This window comes from Citrus sinensis, chromosome 5 (genome assembly GCF_022201045.2).
Source record: "Citrus sinensis cultivar Valencia sweet orange chromosome 5, DVS_A1.0, whole genome shotgun sequence".
Lineage (NCBI taxonomy): Eukaryota > Viridiplantae > Streptophyta > Magnoliopsida > Sapindales > Rutaceae > Citrus > Citrus sinensis.
Genome location: NC_068560.1, coordinates 32,707,468 through 32,734,157, shown reverse-complemented (window position 1 = coordinate 32,734,157; position 26,690 = coordinate 32,707,468). Strand labels below are relative to the sequence as shown.

Below are 26,690 nucleotides of genomic sequence, written 5' to 3'. Positions count from 1 at the left end.
TATGCTTTTGCACCAGAAACTGAGTGAGACAACAAATAATAAGCCAGCTTGCTAATGATAATACACTGCTTAAATGTTGATTGCTTTCAACCAAACATGTATTCTTTCGATCACGCAACATGAATCATGTCTTCATTTTGCAAATAACCTGTTTATCGTGGTAATTTAAACTCGAGCTCCAGAATGATACAATACGTTGAAGGCGGATTGATATCTCCCCCTATTATTTTTATAATATCCAAAAATCCTTCTAGCATCAAATCTTTAAAGGAAAAACGGAGTAAATAGCTCATTTGTTTGATCATCTATTTGGGAATAAAAAATTATATATATATATATTATAAGAAAAAAGTTAAAGAATAACAAAAAAAATACAAGAAAATATCTTATTATTAATTTTTTATTCACATTGACAATATATTTCTTATTTTTAGTGTTTAATTTTTTATTTATTGATTTGTTTAATTTATAATAAATATAAATAAAAGTGTATTTGAAAATAAGAGTAATACCATAAAATTATGTTGTCATGAAATTATTAATAATTAGAAAAATAATAAAAAGGATGAGTGATCATATTCATTTTAGCAAGAGGAAAATTGAGAATCCCCCTATAATTAATACAATAATGAGCATGTTCGATCACAAAATTAGAAATGATCATAAGTCAATCGGATGGTTATAATCATTTCATCAGTGGCCCTTATGGAAATTAGGGAAGTAGCTAATAATTGATAAGGTGATTGGTACTTGTCCATGTGGGTAGGTCCGAAAGTTCATAGGCCTAACCTTTCATGTGCAACTATGAGAATAACAGACCATTATTTTCTTTGCGAGAAAAAAAAGTCTAAAAAGGAAAAAAAAAATGGGGACCAAAGAGCCACCTAAAGATCACAAGTGGTAATGAGATCAACAGTTTGACCAATTGGTTTAGGTTTTATAGAGACAGCAATTTTTATCAAGTTCCAATGTGATCGTGAGAGGATTCTTTAGCTTGTTTGGACGCTGAGAAAATTATGTGTCCATGATAAGGGATGGGGTCATCCGAGATGGCTTTCAACCAAAACAGCCGTGCAAAAATTAAAACTGAATTCTGATGGTGCCATGCCATGCTCGTGAATGATATCATATAATTATATAAATACGTCTTTCATGAGCAACATCCAAATCTCCCTCAAATAAAAGATTAGAAAGCGGCCCACGTGATCATTTCCATTCATGAACTTCTAAGACCCCAGACAGCACCATGACAACGTAAAATTTAGGCCTATTTCCTTTAGCCTGTCTAAAATTTTGGGACTTAAGCTGAAGCAATTTTAGATCCAAGCTTGGGCTTTTTCTAACAATTTGAACTGTGCTATCTGAGCCCAACTTGTGTTTTAATAACTTTTCCTTGGAAGAAAAAAATAAAAATAAAAAAGAGAAGAAAGCAAGCCTCGAGTCAGTAGGCAGATTCGGTCGGTCTAGTGTGTCAACTGAAGGAAGAAAGTAAATAAGCCGGATGCACAAAAAGTTTATAGAACCTGAACAAACTTACTGGAAAGGATTAGGAAAAGAATCACACTAACTCAAAAAAGCCCTCCAAGAAATGTCTCCAATGCTGCTTTCATTTTTTTACTATCTCCCCCGGCTACACGTATTCTCCTTTAACCTCTTTTCCCTTTATATGCATACATTGCTTTCAGTTTCTATCTACCCCACAAACTCCCAGCAAGAAAGATTCACACAAAGATATGGCCTCACGTTTCAGTTTCCTTTTGCCATTTGTAATGATTTCAGTCATAATCTCATCAGGTACTATTTTTTGCATAATGTACTGCAATTATCTTATTGCCACATGGAGAGAAATCTCTAATATTGTAATTTTGATGAACTGGCAGGGGCAAGAATGGGCGAGAGTGCAAGAGTTTTCACTATTGTTAATGATTGCAAAGAAACAATTTGGCCCGCGATTACCCCAGGTGAGAACTTCAATAACGGGGGTTTTCCACTAAAATCAGGCCAATCTATTGTATTCAACGCCCCGGTCGGGTGGAGCGGCCGGATTTGGGGTCGAAGCGGCTGCAAGTTTGATAAAAACGGTAACGGTTCATGCCTGACCGGGGCCTGTGGGACGTCCCTCAAATGCTCAGCCTCGGGTGCACCCCCGGCCACACTTGCCGAATTTACCCTTTCCGCTCTTGATTTTTACGATGTTAGCCTTGTTGATGGGTTTAACCTACCAATGTCCGTTAAACCTATAAATGGCAAGGGAAACTGCAGCGTTGCTGGTTGTGACGGCGACCTGAGGCTTACCTGCCCCTCGGAGCTCTCCGTAAAATCAAAAGGCAAGACTGTTGCCTGCCGGAGCGCGTGTGACGTGTTCAACACCGATGAGTACTGTTGCCGGGGTGTCTATGGCAACCCCGTAGTATGTCAACCAACATATTATTCCAAGAAGTTCAAGGACGCTTGCCCCACGGCTTATAGCTATGCATATGATGATCCCACTAGCATTTTTACGTGCGCGGGAACTGATTATGTAATCACCTTTTGCTCCCCCAGGTTAGTGAGCAACAATTAATTATCTCCATCGACATTTTAAATTTACGCTCAAAACTTAGAATATGAAGTGTGTTAGCTAATGGAACGATCTTTGCTTGTTTCTTTGATAACAGGAAGCAGCCGGTGTGCACGTATCACAACAACAAGTTGGTATGCAGCGGATCGAAATCGAACGGCGTGAAAGGGTTGACTGGTGTGCTTTGGCGGGCGATGCTTGGAATAATGATAATGGTTGCCTTGTGGATCGTTTCTTGAAAATCTTAATTTGTTTTTGACGTTCGAAGAAATTTTTTTAATTCTTAACTTGGGGAAGAATGTATCCGTTTCTTCACAAGATACGTGTTCGAAGTGGTTGTAAATATGAATTTGTTAACTATATAACTTTGCATTGATTCGGCGCTCAATGAAAACCATATAATCATATTATGTCAATTGCAATCATTTATTACTGGGTTTAAACCTTGATAAGAGAGGAGGGAAGGCAATTCAAGATTATGATTTCTGCCGAAGAGGATACATGAGTTTATATTATAAAAAAAAAAGAAATTATAACTTAAAAATACTAACCAAATTCAAAGTTTGTTGCTCGGCTGCCACAGCATGGCACTCCCAGATGGACTTTAACTAAAACTAATAAACTCACGGACGGTAGTATTAAATATACAAATAATTTGTGGTACGTAACATGGATTTGTGTCATAAATTGTCGAGTGTCAAATGGTCGTTTATATTGTCATTTGATTGCTACTTGTCTATTTATCAAATCAATTGGAGAAAACAAATAAATTTCCCAATTTTTTTTAAGTGTAGAATTCTTATTATAGTTTGACTAGAAGTAAAAACTGTTTTTAAGTAGAGCCAAATTTAAATTCTATTTCAACTTCTAACTATATTGTTCAGTTTGGTGGTTGTCAATTCTCCACATTACCTGCTGAGTTGTTGTATGTTGGAGGTTTAACTATATTTTAATTATGAGGCAGATAACTCTTAGTTTAGTGATTATCACCTATGCACCTCGTTGTATTAATGATGGATACCTATACAGTAAATATACGATTTTTTTTTAATTTATAAATGGATCTCAATATAACGGCTTTAAGTGTTCTGACACACTTTTTTTTTTTTTTTTTGCGTTCATAATGAGTTTGACTATTGTCACTCCTTTAAATACCTTTAATTTTTTTATTTACCTTATTAAAATTGTATAGAGATTACAAAGTTTCTCATGAAATCCCTTTAATTCAAAAAATAACCCTGATTTATTCTTGAATAACCCCTTCAACATTTTTCTTTCTTTCTCCTTATTACTTTATTATACCTCTTTAGATTTCCTTTCACCTTATTCTCTTTTCGCTCTATTAGCCACTACTTTATGATCATATAATTAACAAACTAAACCATGTCGATCAATGTCTAGATTGGTGTTTTAGATTTGCATGTAACTAAAAAAAAAAAAAACTTAATTTTGAAAAAACTTAATGAGTGATGAGAATGGTGGGAACTGTTTAGTATTTAGATTTATTTTATTTTTTTCTGTTAGTATAGTTGGAAATTGCGAATAAAACCCTCATCATAAGTGGAAAGCAACCAGATGAAAAAATCTTCAACATGTTTTTTTTTTTTTCCTTAGCAACAGCATGCGTTTTGACTTAAGGACTTTTCCTCAGCATTTACTTGTTAATTTTCTTTTGCTCTCAATGAAGTTACCATTCAGGGAAAAAAAAAATCTTAGCTTTTTTATGATCAACTTCCTCCCTTGCATGATTACTGCGTCTCAGTCTAATTTTTTTTAAAAAATAAATGTAGTTAAGTTATGGTTTAAGAAAGAAAAGAATGTTGATGATGATACATGGGTGTCAAAGGTTGTCAAGAACAAGAAAATAAAATTAAAAAAAAATCTGCATGTTTGTGGGCGTTTAGAGTTTTAAGCATAGTAATTGTTTGTGTTTCAAGTGTGGGTTTAATTAGAATTCATTTTTATTTTTTTGCATAAAATTTTAGAGTGGTACTATTGTCACACCTCTTACTTCCTAAAATAACCTGTTTTTTTTTTCCCACAACCCAAAATAAATTGCAATTTCAAAATAGTTTTGAACCCTTTTTTATTCAAAAACTAATCTCATTCTACTTCTTTTCCAAATAGCTCTCTCTCTCTCTCTCTCTGGCCTTGATTTTATTTATTTTTTATATATAATAATCTTTTATCTATCTTATTTATTGACTAATCTTTCTTTATTCTTTATATTAAAAAAGATAGCATATAAGTCTAGTTGTGTGGTAACGAATCAACTATATTTAAGTCAAGGTTGAGCAAATCATTGATAGAATGATATGATATCAAAAGGGATTGGACAAGTTAAATAATAAGAATTTCTCAATGTACAATCATTTCAATTAGGATCTATGCCAATGACTTTTGAGTGGGAGCACTGTCAGGAGCACAACGATTGCAATTGTGATCCTTTTCTTTAGAATGGAAAAGGAAAGATGAAAAGTGAAAATCAGTAATTGAAATAAAAAATAAAGAGATAAGAGCAATTTTGAAATTAATGAGGGGTTTTGGTCGTCTCAAAAAAAAAAAAGAGGGGTTTTTGGAAAGTGGTTCATGCTTCATAGGTGTGTGCTCAGAAACGGGGTTTCTAAAGGAAGCTATGGGGGTTGCCAATAGCTCTGCCCTAGTTTGAATATTGGTTATATTCTTAAATACCTGAAGGGTTTTAAAAGTTATTTAAAGGGATGCTAATAGTTGAACTCGTCCATAATTTTATTAATCCTTAATGGACCGAGCTGGACCAAAATCGAAGATGAGCAGAGGCAGGCCCAATGCATTTTCTGTTTTTGCGTTTTCGTTCGCTATAAATACGCAATTCAGAAATTTAAATTATTTCTTCCTCCATAGAAAGCCAAAAAAACCCTTGATTAATATCTGAAAAAGAAAAATACTAATTTAAAAAAAATGGCGTCTGGTGGAAAGGTCTCCTTCAAGGTTACGCTCACCTCCGATCCTAAGCTTCCCTTCAAAGTGTGCGTAAATTCATACAATATTCTAAGTATGTTTCTTAAACTAATTCTCTCAATTTTCATAAACTTTTTTTCGTTTTTCAATTTAATCGCAGGTTTAGCGTTCCTGAAGCGGCTCCGTTTACCGCCGTTTTGAAATTCGCAGCCGAGGAATTCAAAGTCCCTCCTCAAACTAGCGCTATCATCACCAACGGTAAATCTTATTTTGTATTACTTTAATTCTATTGATATTCATAGTTATATTTACTTTTATTTTGTATGTGTTAATAATATAGAGATTACATGTTGTTAATGATTCCTGATTCCTCGTATTATATTTTTCCCTTTCTTAGGGTTCAAGGTTGTCGATTTGATGTTCAGTAGATTGGTTTTTATTCAATTTCTGTAAAGTTTTATACATTAGCGTGATTTTATCGATGGTATGTGGCCCCTGCAAATAGGAAATTGATCTGCCGGTGCTAGTGTTTTATTTGGCATTTGTAATATGAAACAAAGGCTATTTACGGTGTGTCTTCTGTAATATGGGGGAGGAGCTTCTTTTGGATAAAAAATCTGTTGCAATGATACTATTCTTCCATCTGATAACCCTGAAAAGCATAAGAGAATATAAACATAATGGACATTTGAAAATTTTGATCAAGGATGTCTATTTGGTTTTTTCTGGTTACCCTTTGCGATTGATGTGACCTAGATAAACACGATTGATGTCACCAAGACAAACATTCTAGTTATTTTTTATCTCCAGTAACTGAAGATTTTCATTTTACAAGTCTAGGTAATCAAACTCAGTAAGGTAAGATTTGCACACCTGTAATTATTATTAAAAATGGATTTTCAATTGTTTAGTTTGAGATTTTCAAATGTTTTCACTGTGGTTCTTCTACCAATCTCACTCAAAATTCATTGTCTGTAATTTGCAGATGGTGTGGGAATCAATCCTCAGCAAAGTGCAGGTATTTTATTTATTTTTCTTGATTTTGTTTCTTTTGTATTAAGCTTTACTCTATTGGATTATCATTTGTGCACTCCCTGCCCTAACTAATAAGGTATTTTACAAAATTTGAAGCATTAGCATTATAAGAAACAAGGTTTAGATTACAGACACAGTCACTATATCTGTTTTCAGCATGTTGACTGTTCTCTAAAATTATCAATGACTAGCATAGCTTCTGCTTGTTTTGTAAACTTCACCTGTTAAATATGATTGATTTCCCTCTATCCTTAACCTAGAATTCAAGGGTGGAGCCAGCATTGCTGTTGTGGGGCTAAAATGTCAAGGTTAGAAACTGCAGGAGCCAAGTGGCTGAAGTGATAAAAAAGTCTTATCCTAAGATGCTCAAATTCATACATACTTATTTAAAAAATTTGCTGGGCCTATTAAAGATCCCCACCCTGCTAGCATCTGATTTCAGTTCATAATAGTATTCCATCAGGAACCCAGAAGAAGAAGTATGAGGCCTGGATGAAATTTAAACAATTTTTTACCATCACTTAGGACGGAAACGGACTGGCCATTTCTGCAGGATTTACTTAGAGGCTGTTATATACAGGGGAGTTTTAGTTTGAGTATTGCATTCCTTTACTTCATTGGTAAAGATTGTGCGTTACATGAGCTAGAAGTTCCTCTTTGTGTAGGCTTATTGACACTAGCTTCGGACAGTTGGAATATTGAATGTAATAAGGTTGTGTGAAACATAAATTTCACTGGTTTTGTCAGGCAATGTCTTCCTCAAACATGGTTCCGAGCTTCGGTTGATTCCCCGTGACAGGGTTGGTGCTTCAAGGATGGTGGGAGCTGCATCATTGTTGGAGTGAAGCGACCGGTTCACCTGGATTAATTTGAATCCATTGCTTTAGTTTTCATCATGTTGGGGGCATAGTTAATTAGTTATATCTTATGCATCATACTTCTTGGGTAAAGATTATCCTTGTGTTGTGAAAGGCAAAGTATTTGTAGTTTTGAAAGAATGGAAGAAACTATGAGGCATGAATATTTCTGTAATGACCACCGTAATCATTTCAATAAATAAATAATAGAATGACTCACAATGCCAATTTAGGGCCTCATATTAGATGTTATTTATGGGTTGAAGACACAGTCAATAAGCTTTGAGCAGGCAGAGACTTTTGATTGCAGTACGTTTGCCTGGTTTAAGTACCAAATACCAGAACTAACTGAATCTGGAGTTTCATGATGCAAGCCTTAAGCGTAACAGTTGGTCATCGTGATAGTTTAATGCAGTTGCTTTCAATCTTGAAATGCAAAGGGAAAGTGGTACCTTTTGCATGCTTTTTTAGCTCATTACAGTAACTAACTTGCTTTGCTGAACCATCCGTCATATTCCTCCCAGATATCTCTTACTTATTTGTATGTATGCGTTGATCCTTCTGTTATATGATACGAACTATAAATGGTAAGGGATTCGCCAATTATTCTGGTTGTGGTTGAGAATCTCGTTTTCAAGACTCCAAAAATCTACCAACCATCTGCACCGCTGTATTACTATTGTACTGCCGACCTAACCTGAGTCTTTTAGGCAACCCACACTAGTTTGAAACTGTAATGCGCCGCCCAACAATAACGTAGCCAAACCTCTCATCTAGTGGGGACAAGTTCATTTAGCACTTCATCTACCAAAAGTAGCTTTGAATCTCTCTGATCCAAAATTGGCACATTACTTAATGCGTCTCCTACTAAAGTTTGTGGAAGAAACAAAAAGACAACTTATTCGTTTTCCAGCTGCAAGTAACAACGACTTCCAGAAAAGCAGCATATGCTTCGATCTTAGTTTTCTGAAAACAGTGCCACGTCTCAACTCTCAATGGAAATCAATAGGACTTCTACGTATTTAGAGGAAAACTTTTATTTCACAACATTTTTAGTGTTATTAATGGGGTTTGCACCAATAATGCCACTTTGAAAGATTTGGGTATTGCTTCTGGGTCTTCGATACTTGAGGAATTCGGGAAAAGAAAAATAATAATAATAATAATAGAGTGAGACGTTGAAAGATAAAAAGGTCGTGCTCTTGTCCAAGTGGGTATTTGCAAATTCAGTGTTTTCGTTTAATATATGAAAATAGCACGTGCCCAAGTCTCCCATTATATGGAAGAATCTTGGAGACGTAAGAACACCTTCAACTTAATATAGAAACCATTTTTTCTTTTTTTTCATTTGCGCCCACTGCCCACAAAACGAAAAGAAAATAATTGAAAAAAAAAACTGTAATTTTTTAATCATACATTACGGCTTAGCTTAATTTATCTGGGTAGTTTGCACGTTATTACAACTAGGCTTATCCCTTGAATTTGGTTGTAGAAATGAGATTAGGATGAAATAATAACGAAGATTGTTGGGTCTATTTGTCAGAAATGCCCTCTGTGAGTCAATAACAATAGAGCAAACATTCTTTGGCAAGGGACTAAACTATGAAATTCAGCTTGTAAAGCACAACCCACAACAAGTGAACATGCGACCCGAAAGGGAGGAAGGAGCGTGTGTCTCGGAGGAGATTTCGGGACCCTCCTTTTTATGTCATTTTTCGGCATCATACCCACACCAAAAGATCCTTGTGTCCCCAGTCCCCACCATGTGATTTCAGCGCTTGTTTTCTCTCTCTCCTCCTCTTTTCTCGCGTCGCTCACTGCCACTGGACCTCCAATTTCTTGTTATTTAGAGGAACATACCATGTAGGTTATTAACTGTCAATTAAAATCATTGTCACATTTTCATCCCTTTTTCTAATATATGCAAGCACAATTTTTTTAAGAAAAATATATATGTAAATGAAATAAAATTCTATTGGATGAAAAAATAAAGGTATGAACTCTTTCAACTCTTTTTTTTTTTTAATCTTATACAGATCTTATTTTTAATTTCTTCACAACCTAATTGTGTTAGAGCCTCTCACTCTACAATTTGCACTCATAATATTTTATTCTATCGTTACCTTAATAATTAATAAATTAAAGAAAAAATAAATCTCTATTAATATTATTATTTTATCAAAATTGAAATTCAATAAAATTAGTTGTCATTATGAAATGTTTTACGATTTTTTTTATTACGTGAGGCTATTGCTCAAGATACTATAAGTGGTATTTACAATCACATAATTACTGAAACTAGTTTACATCAAATCTTATATAAAAATGTTTTAGGATTTGAGCTTAGCTTTTTGTGTGCTATACATGTATTATCATGATATATTATTTTGAAATCATTATTTAATATAAATTATCCACTAGCAGAGTCCCATACGTATAAGAATGCGAATTGATAATTGGAAATTCACATGACTTTTGCCATGAAAGAAACTTAGAAGTCTTTTGAAGTAATGGATCATCTACGTTTGGTGTTGAATTAATTCTATTCGAGCATTAAAAAACGTTGAAAAGGCTTAAAGCCTTTAAATTCACTTCAGGTACATTAGCTCCATAACTTTCAACATTTTTATACTTTAGTCTTTATGGTGTTGCTCTTCCTCAACTAACCACATTTACTCAACATTGTTATAAATTATTATCTTGATGAAAACATAGGGACCCATTATGAGATGAAGTTAAAATTAAGATAAAATACAATAAATAAATAAAAATAGTGTGGTGGACCTGGTTGTGAGCAAATAGATGAAAAAAAAATAAAAAATGAGAAGGATCCATGCTAGCAAACTCCAAAGTGTATTAAATTGGATGGTGCCAAAACGGGTCACAGAAAAAGTTATTGTCAGATGCGTGGGGGGGTAAAATTGTCTAATCTTTACAATAAAATTGTCCGTTAGTGATTTCGAAGTGGGGTCACGCAGCAGTGCCCGAGGCGACGCACTTTGCTGACACTGACCGGCTGTAGCCGCTCGTCTCGTCTTTGCTTATCTGGCAAAACCATTCTCCGTTAAGTGCACCGTTTTGGATTTTAATTTAGGATTTGTCATCAGTGCACCCAATTTAATACGGTATCTCCTAAGTGCTCTTTTGTTCCTTTTCCTTTTCCAATTTGGTGCTTTTGAATAAGGAATCATGATTATGATTAAGATCATTAGGATCCGATCAGCGCAGCTCGGCTAAGTGACCAAGCGCCGATTGGACTTGCTCTGCCCTCCAGACTCTAGTCCGTGAAGCACGTTCGCTTTTGAGTAGGGGACAGGTGCAGCTAAGAAATTGTTGCTGATTGGTTGAGCTAAAAAAAAAAAAAATTGTAATTGTAAACACCAAAGATACCCTTGTGGTCTGTTGGACTTTTTCAGAGTAGTGGTTAAATAAGAATTAAGACACGTTAAACGCTTTTAGCGCGGGAAAGAAAATATCGGAGTAAGCCATTCAGGCCCTGATTTTTTAAAAATTACAATTACATGTATAAATTATAATTCTTTTCATGCAAGTCTATATTATCAATTGAATTGGTTGATACTTGATACTTTTTCTTATGTTTACGGTGGATGGTTCAAATCTCCCCACTACTGAAGACACTTCACGGCCTCATGAGTATAAGCAAGTGAGGAATAAATCTCTGCTAGTACTGGTTAGTCTTACTTTATTAGACATATGATTGTGGTAAGGAAGAGAAACTCAAGTTAGTATAAAGGTGTAGCAAGAGTACACATCTTTTTAAGTTTAAGACATCATTTCTTTTCTTATAGGAAGTAAGGAAGTTTAAAACGATAGTAAAGGTCGTAGGGATATGATCTCCTTTTGCATCTACTGATGTTAATTTGGATGCTTTTAAAATAAGATTTGGTTATGGAAGTAAATTAAAAAAATTGCATAGATTCTATTAAAAAATTAGTAAAATTAACTATCAATGATTTAATAGTTATATATTGAGATTAATAATTAACTAAATTGAGTTAAATTAATCGGTTTGTTATATGTATGTATGTATGTATGTATATATTTTTTAAAATATTGGTTTTATTTTCACTGACAAATCATAGAGAAATTAAGGCATGACTTAGATAAAATTTAACCAAAAAAATGAGAATTATATTGAATTAATCACGAACAAAAATTTAATGTGAATTAATTTAAAGGTTATTAAACTATATTCAACCTTTTTGTCCATGTCAATTTTGAGTTTAGATTTTCAATAGAATTCTCATTAAATTAAATATTTAATTAATTATTTTTAAATAAAATTTAAGATAAGTGATCTAATAAGTGTTGTCACTCACTTGATCAACCCTAGAATTTAAAAGCAAAGGTTTGTATAAGAGGATGCAAACTTTGTTTTAATAAGTAATTTAGCAAAACGTTAGGGACCTCTATATTATGACTCCAAATAAAATTTATGGATGATAAAATATCACTGGCAGCACGAACAAGGAACGTACGCCATCTTCATAGCTACAAGCCAAGCCACCACGCTCTGTGTCCCTCTCTCTCTTTCTTCACTGTTGCCCGTTAAAAAATCTCCCGAGATCAGAACAAACAGGTCACTTTTTTAAGCCTTCGCGCATAAAGCATATGCAACAAAGAGAGTGTGTATAGTGGAGACTTGCATGGCCACTAACAAAAACATGAAAGCGAAGCCCTACTACCACCAACAGAATACAAATGCCGCTGCCTCTGGCGGAGGAGGCGGCGGTTATAGTAGCGAGAGTAGCAACGGCGGCAGCAACTCACCGAGTCCGCCTCCGTCGCCGCGTCGTCACGCTAGCATTTCCCATAGCCGACGCCGGCTCCGAACCAAGTCTTTCTCGTTCTTTCGCCGTGATAGCTTCGCCCTCACTGTCAGTTTTATTTTCCGTCGAAACCTCCGGTATTTGGTGCTGCTGTGTCTGTTGTACGTTTTGGGCCTCATCATGTGCGTGGGCCCGTTTGCCGGACTTGTGGGCCACACTCCCGTTCCAGGTTCAGTTTACAGAAGTCACGAGATATTTGGGAAGCTTTGGGATCAAATTCAGTCCGATAATTCGTCAGCCATTGATGTTCGTTTCTCTTTTCCTCACTTTATTTATTTATTTTTTTTCTGTTTGTTTGCTTAGAAAATATGGTGAGGAAAAGAAAGCACCGAGAATGAAATTTTATGTTTTCGAAATTTACTTCTTTATTTTTGGCATTTAAAAGACTAAAATTGAAAACTTAGTTCTTGACTGGATTAAATTTGTTAACGGTTAATGTGACTAAAGTAAAGCGAGCTATTAATTTCCTTGCTTTTCTTGAATTTGAAATTTAGAATTAGATAAAAATCGGTGCTTCTCATTCTTGTTTGTTAGGTTAAAAGTGGGAATTTGAGTTCCTCTCAAATGGGTTAATTGAGAGATGTGGCTTTATATTCATAATCAAGTAGAGAACCAAAATGTAGTTGGTGATTATATGTTGATTGATGAATGGATATTATGGCGTAAATTAAGATGTTTCAGTAGTAGGCTAAAATTCTCTCTGTTTCTACTTGTAGTTGTCCTCTGTATGGAAATACAAGAGACTGAAGGTGCAGAAACCTTGCCTGAATTCAACTGTTGGAAGATATTTCGGCATTGAAAAAGGTAATGTGATTTCTTATCTTTCATCCTGATTAAGGTCTGCTTTAACATGTTAAGGCATGGTCTTCCCATGAAAATTGATAGTTTGATAGAAGTGGTGCTGAGAGCTTATATATATATATATATATCCATTAAATTTCAGAGTCCCCTGGCCCTAGCGGTTTCTTGATTGTCGAAGCTAATGGTGGTCTTAACCAACAGCGTTCTGCAGTAAGTTGTTACTTTTGATGTTGATTACTAATCTTTGTGCTATTTGTTCTAGATTTTCCTTTTCTTTTTTTTCCCCAAAATTTCTCATCCATCTTCCAAGAAACCAAATGGATTTACCATAGTTTCACAATATAACAACATAATACACAGACACTCACATGCTTAATAGATTCTGTTTCTCGTTAAGTGTATCTTCAAAGTTTTTTATCATTTGCAGATCTGCAATGCAGTGGCTGTAGCTGGACTTTTAAATGCAATACTTGTCATCCCTCGTTTTGAGTTTAACAGTGTTTGGAAGGATCCAAGGTAGTTAGCGAATGAGCCATTATTTGTTTCTGTCTCAAACTTCAGTAAAAGGATATTTGTGCTAGATTCTGGTTTACATATTGGATATCTTTTTGTTAATATTCCTGTTTCATTATGTTTTTACTTTTAGCCAAAAAATATTTTTTGTTTTGTTAGTTATGATCAAGTTTTGATATAATTACTATTGTTATTGTTAAGTGATGGAGACATGAGGATAGACTCTGCTGACGGCTGAGAACTCTTCTATAGTGTAGATGTTATGATTGTTTTACAAGCAAAACTTTATTCATATAGAGCTTGCAGAGATCTTATTTTTTAAATTGCTCAGCCAAATGCATGAGGATCCTTGATCAAAATATTGATATTCTCATTGTCTAGTTTAGCCAAGCATCCTTCTGTTCAACTAAACATTTAAACAAATGCAATCTACAATGTATTTTTAGCAAGAATTTAGGTGTTCTCTGAAGGGAGAATTCATAATATGCATATTATTCCCCCTATATTAATTAATATGATTTTCTTCTGGAGTGTATTTTTCCTTAGATACACCCATTTACAGCATAAAATTTATTTTCTTTGACAGTGAGTTTGGAGATATATATGATGAAGATCACTTTGTAGCAACACTTGATGGCTACATAAAGGTGGTTAGAGAGTTACCTGATCTTTTGATGGAAAGATATGATTACAATATGACTAATATTCCAACCTTCCGTGTCCAAGCTTGGGCTCCTGCTAGTTATTATATGGGAGAAGTTTATCCTGTTTTGCGAGAGCAAGGGTTTGTTCTGAGTCATTAATTCCCTTATTAAATTTTCTTCATGTTCAACTAAATGGGTTCACTTTTATCCCCGAAAATCAGTTAAATTTGTGAGCTGAGAATAAAGCAAGCAAATTACTGAATGATCCCAACCTTCCGGAACTCTTTATTCCCAACCAAAAACCTGTTGAATGATATTTCTAGATTGTTTCTTATTGGTCACATTTGGTGCAGGGTTATCCGCATTGCCCCATTTGCTAATAGATTGGCAATGAATGTCCCACCTCATATTCAATTGCTAAGATGCATGGCTAATTATAAAGCATTGAGGTTCTCTGATCCAATATCAACACTGGCAGAAAAGCTAGTTAAGCGAATGATTGAGAAGAGTTCAGGGACTGGTGGAAAGTATGTTTCCATTCACCTTCGGTTTGAGGAGGTATGCATACTGTTTGTTACATCTATACTAGTTATTTTATAATGTTCAATATTCAATAACAATTATGAGTACTTTGTCTAACAATCATGTGCACTTTTAGGACATGGTAGCCTTCTCATGCTGTTTGTATGATGGGGGAAAGGCTGAAAAATTGGAAATGGATATGTTTCGAGAAAAATGGTGGAAGGGGAAGTTTAAGAGAAAAGATCGTGTCATCTTACCTGGTCTTAATCGAATAAATGGAAAATGTCCTCTAACCCCCTTGGAGGTACCTCATTATTCTACCTCTCCTTTTTGCTTTTGGAATCTGGAATACTGATGTGAGCATCATCTGACTGTCTGGTTTATTCACTTTTATTCTTTACAACCAATGCTATCATGCTTTACTTACAGTGTCCACAGGTCTTTTTTGGTCTTCACCTTATTCTAGTAGCATCTTTAATAAGTACATGGTTTGAGATTCGACAAGAGTAGAGGAAGTACCTTACAAAATTTGATCTATAGTTCTGATCAAGAAATACTATCGCCATTAATTTAAAACGAAGAGAGGTATATATTATATAGAGAAAAATCTCAAGAGAAGATGATTAAAATTAAAATCCTCTTTTGAGTTGTATTATTTCTACACAATAAATTTACTCTGCATGTTGTATGGAGTTGGTACTTGATTTTGCATATTCACTTTCCATTCAAATTTTCTTTACTTCCCATCTAAATTATTTCTGATGTCTTGGTTCTACTGCAGTCCAGAATGGAGAACAGTCTTATGCTTAATTCTGCATGCATTTTTACTGTATATACATTTGTCTGTACAAGCCTGTACAGATAGTCCAGATAATAAACTCTCTCAAAATGTTTTTCTTGTCAGCATAGGTTGGGATGATGCTACGTGGTATGGGATTTGATAATAATACTTCAATTTATTTAGCCTCGGGAAAAATTTACCAGGCAGAAAGACACTTGGCTTCATTACTTAAGATGTTTCCCCTTGTTTATACCAAGGAATCTCTTGCAACACCTGATGAACTTGCTCCTTTTGAGGTAAATATACTTGCTCCCTCTCCATAAACCTGTTTGAGTATTGAATAGAGTGCATCCAGTTATTTGGCTAATTGACTTGCGGTACAATATATTTATTATCAATGGAATTATTTTGACATGCCATACCCCGACTCTGTAGGTCTGGAAAATGATTCCCTTGCCTATCCCTATTTTTAAGAGCCTGTGTTTCAAAGCCAGAGATGTGGTTACTAGTTCCAGCTGATTCCATCTCATTTTGCCCTTCCCCTGTCAGAGACTTCACTTCCATTCTTTCTTCATCTCTGGTAGAGCATTGTGGTCAATATATGAAGCCGGTGTGTTAGTACTTGGACCAGATGTTTGACTTGATGCTATAATAATGATTTCAAGTAAAACTATTGATTTGTAATGGAGAGATGTTGCAACAGCTAATGGAATATCAAACAGTGACCATATCCACTCAGTGTTTGTGGTTCTGTTCAGTTTTAGTATGTCTTGCTTTCCAAGTTAGTTTGCTGAGTGAATGAGAGGGTCAACTGAATGTCTTTGAAAAAATTTCCAATTAATCTGAGTGTCTGACACAACTAATTTTTCAGATGGCACTATAGCAGCTTATTTTCCTACTGACCATTGCAGACCATTGATCCTGTTTTATGATTGTTGGCAGGGGTATTCTTCAAGGCTGGCTGCTCTGGACTACACTGTTTGTTTGTTTAGTGAAGTTTTTGTAACAACTCATGGTGGGAACTTTCCCCATTTTTTAATGGGCCATAGAAGATTCCTTTTTGATGGACACTCAAAGACTATTAATCCTGATAAACGCAAGCTTGTTCTTCTATTTCAGGACATGAATATCAGGTATTTTTCCTTTGTATTTTTATCTTTCTTCCCATCATTAGAATAACATGTTGGAATTTGTCCCAGTATGATGGTCTTGAAATTCTAAATCTGCTTATTTGAGATTTAGTAATGTTTAAACAGATAGTAGTTTTGTAGAAAATAGGTTGCAAATGGAAACAAGTTCCTTGTTTGTTGAAGCAAAAAAAATTCCTGATGAAGGACCTTTTGATTTTACACGGCCTTGTGCCACGAGCATAAAAAATTGCACCGCTCCACTTGAGAAATATAAGATATGTATATAGATTGTACTGATCTAACTAATTATAAAGTAAATTGATAGGTGATTGAAAGAATATTGGTGTTAAGTGAGGAGAGTCTTAAAGTGTGCAGAAACATGAAATGTTTTGGGTCCAAATGCATTGAAATTGCAACTTCTCGGTTTATAAATCTTTGGACTTTCAGCAGATTCCAGTACATTTTTGATTGGTCACTGATTCATAAAATATCTGTTGATTGGTTTCGCAGCTGGGTAACATTCAAGGATCAGATGGAAATAATGCTCTCTGAAAATGACCGCAAGGGAATTATGGTACCTAGAGTTAGAAAAATCAATAGGAAAACTTCCATTTACACATACCCTTTGCCAGAATGTCGGTGTCTCCAGCAATCACATAATACAACACTCCAATTGACACAGCCAGCAAGATAACAATCTGGAGATTTTTCTAGTTTCCTTCATCTGGTGCAGATATCAAATGGTATACTTGTATAGTTTTGAAGGTTTGAGTATTATCCAGGATGGATGCTGGTCTTCCAATTTTTATCGTCCACGGAATTCCTCATCCCAAGTAATTATTTTGCTTCTTGCATAGAGGTATCCAAGCTATTCTATGTGACGTTTGAAGTTTAACAAGATCCAGAATTGAACTGCAAGCTGTGCATATAGGAGCTGGATTGCGAAAAGAACTGTTTGGTGTGTTGTGCAGAAGTTAATACTGAGAATTCAAGTATAAAGTGGAAATCAAATCAACTTGCCGGCTCCAATCCAATCAAATCACAATCCCCCCCAATAATATAGTCTTGTTCGATAGATTATTATGTCTGAAGTTCCCGCTTTCTTTTTCTTTCTTTTTAACTTTTTCCTGATATTTGGTGTGGCAATTTTTCCTAATTACAGAATTACTTGTATCTTTCCAAAATTTATTGATAACTAAAACTAGCTGAGCAGACTAGATTTTCTCAAAATTCCTATTACTAGTAACAGATTTACCATTTGTTTTGCTTCTTGTAATCTTTTTGTAGTTGTTAAATAGATGAATTGAAACTAATTATTATTACACATGAACTTTTCCTTGACCACTGTGACTTTTATCCCAATTGCTCAAAAATCTAAATCACATCATCCCACGTCCTCACTACCCTAGCAATCTAACGACATAAGATTACGTTTCATATGCAAGATTGAATTGAACTAATTATTAGGATTGGATTAAGTTAGATTGGATTAAATTGAATTGTATTATATCTTGTACTATGTTTGGCATAATATCGGATTGGACAATGTTAAATTATATTTAAATACAAAATAATATTTATGAATATTTAATAATAATAATTAAAATTAATTTAAAGGTAATTAACAAGACCATTAAATATGTAGTAAATTAGTTATTGGGTAGTCATAATTGTAGTAAACAAATATAAATTAATAAAATTATTTAATTATTTAATTAATTTTTATCAGATATTTTAGATTTATTTTATTTTATCAAAAAGTTAGCAAATAATGTATATATAAAATCAATTATTTACTTGTATTATTAATTTCCATGATTATTTTTAAAATTACATTGGTGATTATTAAATTTAATACAATCAATTATTATAACAAATTATTAAATAGTTAATTTTATTGTAGTAAAAGTACCAATTTAATTAGACTATAAAAACAAAATAAAAAATAAATTCAAGTAAATCATGAATAAAATAATTAATTAAGTAATTAAATTTTTGTTACAAATAAAAAATATTGTTATTTATGAAAGAAATATGAATAAATTTTTTTCTCTTATTTTAATCCCATCTAAACCCACTTATAAATTGGGATTATTAATCCCAAGATTTGAGGAGTAAATTTAAATTTAGTTCTCTCTAATTCAATTCAAACAAAGTAGCCAAACATGTAATAAAATATTTAACCCCTTAAGTGCACCCAAGAATCCCTTGCTCCATTTTATTAGGCATATCTAAATTCATCTTTGTTTTTGAAGTTAAAAAATATTGTAATTACTAATAATATAACAATTACCCAGCTAACTCCTCAACATCCATATTAATGTCAACCTACGCGCTCCCTACTCTTCATGGCCAACCATGGACTTAAGGCGTATCGTGGAAGCCTTGCGACACTGCGGCCAACGTCGATCTATCAAACAAGGGAAGTCACTTCACTGTAGAATAATCAAATATGGGCTGTCTCAAGATATCTTCACCGGCAACAATTTGCTCTCGATGTATGCGGATTTCACGTCCTTAAATGATGCGCATAAACTGTTCGATGAAATGGCCCGCAAGAATATTGTCTCATGGACCACCATGGTTACTGCATATACAAGCAACAAAAGACCTAACTGGGCTATCAGGTTATACAATCACATGTTAGAATATGGTTCAGTGGAGCCGAATGGGTTTATGTACTCTGCAGTTTTAAAAGCATGTTCTCTTTCGGGTGATCTTGACCTGGGTAGATTGATACATGAAAGAATCACTAGAGAGAAGTTGGAGTACGACACGGTTTTGATGAATACCCTTTTGGACATGTATGTGAAATGTGGGAGTTTAAGTCATGCTAAGAAAGTTTTTGATAAGCTTTCGAGTGCGAATATCACTTCTTGGAACACTATCATTTCAGGGTGTTGTCAAAAGGGCTTAATGGAGGAAGCAGTGAGTTTGTTTCATCAAATGCCCGTAAGGAATGATGTGTCTTGGAATATTATAGTTGCCGGTTTTGCAGATAATGGAAGTCTGCAAGCCTTGGAATTTGTTGTTATGATGCACAAAGAAGATTTAAGGCTTGATGACTTCACGATACCATGTAGTCTTAAAGTATGCAGTTATCAAAATTTGTTGCAGATGGGAAAACAAATTCATTGTTATGTTATTAAGTCAGGTTTTGAATGTAGTTGTTTCACCCTGTCAGCATTGGTTGATATGTATTCAAATTGTAATGTTTTATGTGAAGCAAGAAAGCTATTTGATCAATATTCAAGTTGGGCTGCCTCTGCATATGGCAATGTGGCACTTTGGAATTCTATGATTTCTGGGTATGTTCTTAACGAACAGAATGAAGAAGCTATCACTCTGCTTTCACACATCCATAGCTCTGGTATGTGTATTGATTCTTACACTTTCACTAGTGCTCTGAAGGCCTGCATCAACTTACTCAACTTTAACTCTAGATTTGCACTTCAAGTACATGGCTTGATTGTCACTAGCGGTTATGAGTTAGATTATATTGTTGGAAGCAATCTCATTGACCTTTATGCAAGACTGGGGAATGTTAAAAGTGCATTGGAACTTTTTCATAGGCTTCCCAAGAAAGATGTTGTAGCTTGGTCTGGTTTGATCATGGGCTGTACTAAACATGGACTGAACTCATTAGCTTATTTGCTGTTCAGAGACATGATTAACTCGAATCAGGATGTAAACCAATTTATTATTTCAAGTGTTCTGAAAGTTTGTTCATGTTTAGCGTCTCTTCGAAGGGGCAAGCAGGTTCATGCTTTCTGTGTCAAGAGAGGGTTTGAAAAAGAGGACATTACACTAACATCTCTTATTGATATGTATTTAAAATGTGGTGAAATTGACGATGGTTTAGCTCTGTTCAAATTTATGCCAGAAAGAGATGTTGTGTCTTGGACTGGGATCATTGTAGGGTGTGGGCAGAATGGCAGAGCAAAAGAAGCTATTGCATATTTCCAAGAGATGATACAATCCAGATTGAAGCCAAATGAAATCACCTTTCTAGGTGTTCTTTCTGCCTGCAGGCATGCTGGTTTGGTTGAAGAGGCATGGACCATATTTACATCTATGAAACCTGAATATGGACTAGAACCTCATTTAGAACATTATTATTGCATGGTTGATCTTCTTGGTCAAGCTGGATGCTTCGACGATGCAGAACAACTGATTGCTGAGATGCCATTTAAACCCGATAAAACCATATGGGCCTCCATGCTTAAGGCCTGTGAAACTCACAATAATACTAAACTTGTTAGTATTATTGCTGAGCAACTTCTTGCAACATCACCGGAAGACCCTTCCAAATATGTTATGCTTTCAAATGTTTATGCTACATTGGGAATGTGGGATAGTTTAAGCAAAGTGAGAAAAGCTGGTAAGAAACTGGGCGAGAAAAAAGCTGGAATGAGCTGGATTGAGGTTTCAAGTTAACAATTCTTCCTATGTTTCATCATATATTTTACTGGATCCTGTCAAAATATTGTAATTAATTGGATCCACATTGATAATTATGCACAGAACTGTTTCGTTCTGAGCTGCCAAGGTACTACATGGTAATGAAACTTGGAGATGCAGGAAAATTGTGATATATATTACAGTTGGAGGATCTCAATTATTGAAAATTGTAAAAGATCTCACGTTCAGTTTGTGGGTATGCTGACTTTCTTTCTTTCGTTTTATATCTGATGTTGATTTCTATCCTTCACTCAAAGTTGAAATTTTATATACAGGAAAGGCAAACCTTTTATGAACATTTCAAGAAAAATGGAAATAAAAGTAATTTAAGCAAATGGTTTTCCACATTTGTTCATTTTACTTTTTCATTTGTGCTCTTGGCATTAGTTTCCCATACCTATTCTTCTCTGATCATTTGGCGTGTGCTGAGTTATGGTTTCTTATTGTCTTGAGTGTGAATGTATATATTTGCAAATATTTACTTGTTGAATGATGCTGCTGAGATTCATTTTCCTGCTGTCTTCAAACAGGATCCATTGTGGCAAGCACGAGGCATTTAGAAAAAAATAGAAAAAGAGAGGACCACTTGAAAAGTGAACCCTGCAAGAAAAGAGAGTTAGAATTAGAATGGGGGAGAGCAGCGCCTTTAGGGCGCTTCCATTTAGCTGATCTATCATCCATTCATCACACACCTAAAACAATTTTACGGAGGTTAGCAACTTCTCTCATATTTTTTTACTAGTTCTACATGTGTGCTGATATGTTTGACAGCGGCTATACTTGTATAAGTCTATTTTTGGTTTTGTTTTGTTCTGTCACGGTTCCATTGTTTTAAACATGGTGTTCTTTCAGTGGCAAGTGGCAAGTCAGGTTCAATTCAGGATTCCTTCTGAAGGCTTCCCTACACAACTCAACTTTTGTCGGAGCAGGTAGTAGAGAGGGATTAGAAAAGTGACACTGTACGAATCAATCATGGGGCAAGAGTAAAACAGTGCTTCATCCCTACATTTAATTACAATTACAAACTGAAATTATGGTAAATGTATTTTTTTGTTAGGTTTTTATGGTGTGCACTATATGCTTGGTTTTCTAGTGGCAGGCATTAGGCTTAGCCGCTTAGGCCGCCCCTAAAATGGGCGAGGTCAAACTAATCTTATTGTCATTTCGTTTCGAAAAGCTAGAGCTTAATGGTATCTATAAGCAAGCCCTAATACTCCTCCGAATGCATGCACATTTGTTTAATCCTATTGTCCCCAACAAGAAAGATCCTTCAAGGTAGTGGTAGACGATGAGGTAAAGGTGGTTCTAAGCAGTTACCAGTTACCCTTGGCTCAGCCTTTTAGCCAATTAGCCCCGCAATCGGGGACATGTCATTATGTCAAATAACAAGAAAATGGCCAGGCTCCACCAGGTTCATGTAGTCAGTCAAAAAATAGCCCCATGCCCAGCAACTTTGTCATCTCTCTTGCTGTGTGCCATGCGTCTGAGCTCAGCCAGTGGGCTGTCTTACAGATAGATTACTAGAGTTGGGTACATCTATGATAAAGATAAGATCACCAAATTTTTTATTTCATTTCTTTATTTTGTAAAAATCCGGACTTACGGCATTACGTGGTCTATTACTATTTCGCTTCTTTATGAAATTTAGAAAATATAACCCGTAATTGCACTTGCTATGTTGCATTTTTTTCCCCTTCAGTTATAAACATTATTCTTTCTCTTGTTACGTTGCTTTCATCTTCAATCATTTCATGAACACAGACTCCTCTCTCACTTTCCCCACAATCCTCACAGTGAGCGATGCTTGGGCAGCTGAACTTCCTCTTTCAAGCGTGTGTGTTTTCTTTCTTTTTACTCCTTTCAACGACTGTAATAACCAACAGCATTGCCACAAAAGCTGCATAAAAAAAACTACCTACGGCCCACACAATTTTTGGCGCCAAAGCTGCCCCATCATCATTCATCATGCTAGAGCAGTGATTACCAGTTACATTTACATGGCCTAACAAGAAAGTTTACGTGGCCTTGCTTACGTGGTCTCAATCCAAAAGATTAGTGCACGATAAATCATGTTCTTTAAAATATTAATGAGTGGAATTTGTTTATTAGTATAGTATTAGGCTATTAGCAGTGCTTCTTAAGCCCATACTGAATTATGCTTATACTTTTAATGTATCTAAGATCAAGAAACCACTACAAATCATGAGGTAATGAGTACAGAACAAGAGTCAAAATAGATGGCAAAATCTAGGGGAGGAATTGTGCTCTCGCATCAAGAACTCAGGCGCGACCGTCGCCACAGGCTACAAAACAAGGCCAGTGATCAAAACGGCAGCACACTGCACACGCTGTACCACTACTACTTCCGCAGAATAATAAAAATGGTCTCTATATAGGCTCTACCCCCTGATAATTTTTCAGAACTAGTAGAGAACATTTGTAATACAAGTTCAGTGTTTCAGTATCTAACTCCAGCGATGTTTAGTACTGCGAAGAACGGATTCTGCTGAGTAACATAATTGATCTGGACATGTCACAAAGCCATTTAGGTGCTATTTTTTTCATAAGCTCTTTTTTTTTTTTACCCTTTTAATTAAGTCATCATTAGTTGGACGTTTCTCACCTCCATGTACACCTGGGTTTTGAGGACGGTGTAATCTTAATTTTATGAGAGTAGGTCTCATCTTAATTGACGTACATTTTTAAAGTAATCTCAATAAACTCGTCTCTTCATCTCGGCCCAAATTTTCAAGTTAGGTTTAATAGACCTGCATAACAGACCTTCAACCCATGCTTTATTTATTGGATTTAGTTCACCTTTTAACTCTAGGGTTAGACTATGTTAGAATTGTTTTAATATAAAACATGTTTTTATAATTATACGATCAAAATTATAATATATTTTTTATTATTTATTACTTTACATGTGTATTTGTGATTTATTCTCTCATTTTATAACAGCTCTAAAATAATTATTTTCTTAATTTTAATATGAATAGATTTCAGTCTTAATAAAATATCTATTAAATTTTTTTAAAAAATGAAGCTTTTGGAAAAGGTGAGAATAAATTATTTTACTTGTGACTTTTAATGTAATTTCGAAAATAGTCTTATAAATTTATCCATTTGGTGGTATAATATATGATATTTTATCACCTTTCCCCAGCTTTTAAACGAGCACCATTTACCGAAACGAAAATATATGTTAATTACTAGAATCCTCATCTCAATTTATATGCCCAATGCGTGCAATTAATACCAAGTCTCGGATTGGGTGAACGAGCGCGGCGAGTCACAATTTAATTGATTCTTCATAAAGTTGATATTTCGAAGCTGGACTGGACCCGCAAATTAATTATTCACGGTTTAGCCACACCATCCCGTGTCTTCAAGCTGCTGGTGTTTTTGTATCAAGCTTTCCCCATACACAAGCAACTAATCAAAGCTCTTGTATGTTTCTACAGAATCAAACAACCAGAAGAAACAAGAAACGTAATTAACTTAATTAACAAAATGTTTTAACAAACTTAACAAATTATTAGAACCCACTGTAGATTACAACGAAACAAGGCAATATAGCCTTAGGGTTAAACACATACAATTCATCCAAATTAGAGTACATGCCCATGGCACCAGCCACTGAATCATATTCTTCTAGGTTACCCTCCATGCTCTTCTTCACTCTTCCCGCAATTACCCTACACACCAGCATTGCCCTTGCATCACTCCCATCTTCAACTCCAGCTTTATCATGAGCTTTCCCACTTGTTGCAGTTGTCAAAATGCCATTTCCACGGAGTCCTTTGTTGGTTTCTTGTGTAACTTTGAAGCCATTCTTGATGATACTACACACATTGCATTGTGGTATTGAGTTGCACAAGTTTGAGGATCCGTTTAGGCCAAGTGAACATGTGAAAGTGGTGCAGTGAAACCTAAGGAGTTCATTGCCATCTGCTATGCAGCGTGGGTGCTTTTTTGGGAGCTTGGTGGCCTTTGCCTTAATGGAGTCTCTGTACTCTTCAAACTTGGCTATGGTTCTTTGAGTGTTGTGGACTTTCAGGATTCGGTCGATCTTGCAAATGGGTGTTTGTTTCTTTAGCCAGCTTGATTGGAATATGATTTCCACAATGTTCTTGCTTGTGTCCTCAGGACCCAATTCAGACACTGAGAATTTTTTGTAATTAGGAAGGATAGGAGACAGGACAAAATTACAAGAAAATTGAAAAAGTAATAATAGTGAAGTACCTGCATGTCTAACAGCTTGATGAAGCTCCAAAGTTTCAGCTTTCATGAAGATCTGACCACATTCAGGGCAAGAACAAATACTGCCTCTGAGAGAAGGGTCTCTGGCAAATCCAAGAACAGGGTCAACGACCATTCTACACTCATAGCAGCCAGAAAGTCTTCTAAATGGCATTCCTCTGAACGATCCTCCACCAGCAATGGAGGAATTTGAAGACACAGAAAGTGAAGAATTGGTAGAGGAAATAACCCCATTGGCGCCATTGAGTTCATACAGAGGAGTTTTCATGGATCTGCTTGAGGATTCATTCTTACCACTTGAACCCATTGAAGCCCTTTTCCTTTGGAGTTCTGGAGAAGCTGCAGCTTCTGGCCTCTGCATCACCTTTGTGTTGCTGCATAATGACCCTGAACACTTCATTTTCTTGCATTTCTTGCTTGTTTCGTCAGTGGCTTGATCTTGTTGCTGCTTTTGCTTCTGCTTCTTTTCTTGCTGCTGGTGCTGCTCAGGTTTCTTTTGCTGCTGCTGCGGTGCTTGGAGATTTTTACAAGTGAAAATGCCTCTCACAGCAGCCCAAGAAGGTGGCGGCCTCTCTGACTTCTGTGGCTGGTTCTTTTTGCTTTGCTGCATTTCCGTCAAGTGCTTTCTTTGGTTTCTAGGTTTTGCCATTGTTAAATAAATCTTGAACGATGTTTCAGCTACGCAGAAAAAATGTTTTTGGTGGTCTTTTTTTTTTTTTTTTTTTTAACTTACGGTATCATTTTCTCTGCCTTGAAAGAGACAAGAACTGAAGACAACTATGCAGCCGAAGCTCCTCTCAGAAGTGATTCTAGAATTGTAGCTTCTTGGGGTCTCTTTTGATATGGACAAAAGTTTGATATATAGAAATGGATCTACTGCTGTGTCCATGAATCTTAGCGATCAATATCCGACCGTAGAATTACCTGAGAGACGGATCAATGGTCAAGATATTAATGGTCCCATAAATTAAAATACTCGTCAGAGATTTATTGTCAAAGTTAATATATTCAGCCTCAGATAATATATTCAGATTTCAGAAGGTCAGTGCATGGTCTTATCTACGGAATGGACGGTCACGATCATTATTGCTTAATCGGGTCGAGTCATGGGTTAACTTGGGCCGTTAATGTTCCAAGGTGGATTTTTCGGGCATAGTGCGCACGTCGACAGCAAGGTAGAGACTCACTAATTACTCCATAATGGGCTCTTTCTTATGGGGAAAGCCTGCCTGATTCCTTTTGCATCAAAATTATGCGAGACCCACGTGCTAATGGAATAAAGCTTTGTACTTTTAATTATTTAAAAATAATAATAATTAAAAAAATCCATAAA

At 35.3% G+C, this 26,690-nt stretch overlaps 5 protein-coding genes across 10 annotated transcripts; 4 read left to right on the top strand and 1 right to left on the bottom strand.

Moving 5' to 3' along the window:
• Nucleotides 1–1,527: 1,527 nt before the first annotated feature.
• Nucleotides 1,528–3,002, top strand: LOC102616563 (pathogenesis-related thaumatin-like protein 3.5). The gene is made up of 3 exons (XM_006472666.4): nucleotides 1,528–1,794; nucleotides 1,881–2,544; nucleotides 2,658–3,002. The coding sequence occupies exons 1-3, from the start codon at nucleotides 1,734–1,736 to the stop codon at nucleotides 2,797–2,799; spliced, it is 867 nt and encodes a 288-aa protein (XP_006472729.2). The 5' UTR covers nucleotides 1,528–1,733; the 3' UTR covers nucleotides 2,800–3,002.
• A 2,403-nt stretch (nucleotides 3,003–5,405) lies between these two features.
• Nucleotides 5,406–7,632, top strand: LOC102615587 (ubiquitin-fold modifier 1). 4 transcript variants are annotated; one of them, XM_025096932.2, is made up of 5 exons: nucleotides 5,406–5,568; nucleotides 5,661–5,758; nucleotides 6,486–6,518; nucleotides 6,796–6,843; nucleotides 7,283–7,632. In XM_025096932.2, the coding sequence occupies exons 1-5, from the start codon at nucleotides 5,501–5,503 to the stop codon at nucleotides 7,378–7,380; spliced, it is 345 nt and encodes a 114-aa protein (XP_024952700.2). In that variant the 5' UTR covers nucleotides 5,406–5,500; the 3' UTR covers nucleotides 7,381–7,632. The 4 variants fall into 4 exon arrangements, with proteins under 4 accessions (XP_024952700.2, XP_006472727.2, XP_024952701.2 ...); XM_006472664.4 differs by lacking the exon at nucleotides 7,283–7,632 and adding an exon at nucleotides 6,988–7,265; XM_025096933.2 differs by lacking the exon at nucleotides 7,283–7,632 and adding an exon at nucleotides 6,999–7,264.
• Nucleotides 7,633–11,879: 4,247 nt separating this feature from the next.
• Nucleotides 11,880–17,892, top strand: LOC102615007 (O-fucosyltransferase 10). 3 transcript variants are annotated; one of them, XR_370164.4, is made up of 10 exons: nucleotides 11,880–12,488; nucleotides 12,959–13,046; nucleotides 13,186–13,253; nucleotides 13,471–13,559; nucleotides 14,143–14,340; nucleotides 14,554–14,758; nucleotides 14,859–15,026; nucleotides 15,632–15,799; nucleotides 15,939–16,113; nucleotides 16,446–16,590. XR_370164.4 is itself a non-coding variant. In XM_006472660.4 (10 exons), the coding sequence occupies exons 1-10, from the start codon at nucleotides 12,060–12,062 to the stop codon at nucleotides 17,325–17,327; spliced, it is 1,788 nt and encodes a 595-aa protein (XP_006472723.2). In that variant the 5' UTR covers nucleotides 11,882–12,059; the 3' UTR covers nucleotides 17,328–17,892. The 3 variants fall into 3 exon arrangements, 2 of the variants coding, with proteins under 2 accessions (XP_006472723.2, XP_006472724.2); XM_006472660.4 differs by lacking the exon at nucleotides 15,939–16,113 and adding an exon at nucleotides 17,144–17,892 and having other exon boundaries at nucleotides 11,882–12,488; nucleotides 16,446–16,636; XM_006472661.4 differs by lacking the exons at nucleotides 14,143–14,340; nucleotides 15,939–16,113 and adding an exon at nucleotides 17,144–17,892 and having other exon boundaries at nucleotides 11,882–12,488; nucleotides 16,446–16,636.
• Nucleotides 17,893–18,782: 890 nt separating this feature from the next.
• Nucleotides 18,783–22,819, top strand: LOC102614705 (pentatricopeptide repeat-containing protein At4g08210). Its single transcript, XM_006472659.4, has 3 exons — nucleotides 18,783–21,290; nucleotides 21,625–21,805; nucleotides 21,947–22,819. Exon 1 carries the CDS (start codon nucleotides 18,992–18,994, stop codon nucleotides 21,068–21,070), a length of 2,079 nt encoding a protein of 692 aa, XP_006472722.2. The 5' UTR covers nucleotides 18,783–18,991; the 3' UTR covers nucleotides 21,071–21,290; nucleotides 21,625–21,805; nucleotides 21,947–22,819.
• A 1,757-nt stretch (nucleotides 22,820–24,576) lies between these two features.
• On the bottom strand, nucleotides 24,577–26,202 carry LOC102614418 (uncharacterized). The gene is made up of 2 exons (XM_006472658.4): nucleotides 25,340–26,202; nucleotides 24,577–25,258 (listed from the first exon to the last, which is right to left on the bottom strand). Exons 1-2 carry the CDS (start codon nucleotides 26,004–26,006, stop codon nucleotides 24,633–24,635), a joined length of 1,293 nt encoding a protein of 430 aa, XP_006472721.2. The 5' UTR covers nucleotides 26,007–26,202; the 3' UTR covers nucleotides 24,577–24,632.
• Nucleotides 26,203–26,690: the final 488 nt, after the last annotated feature.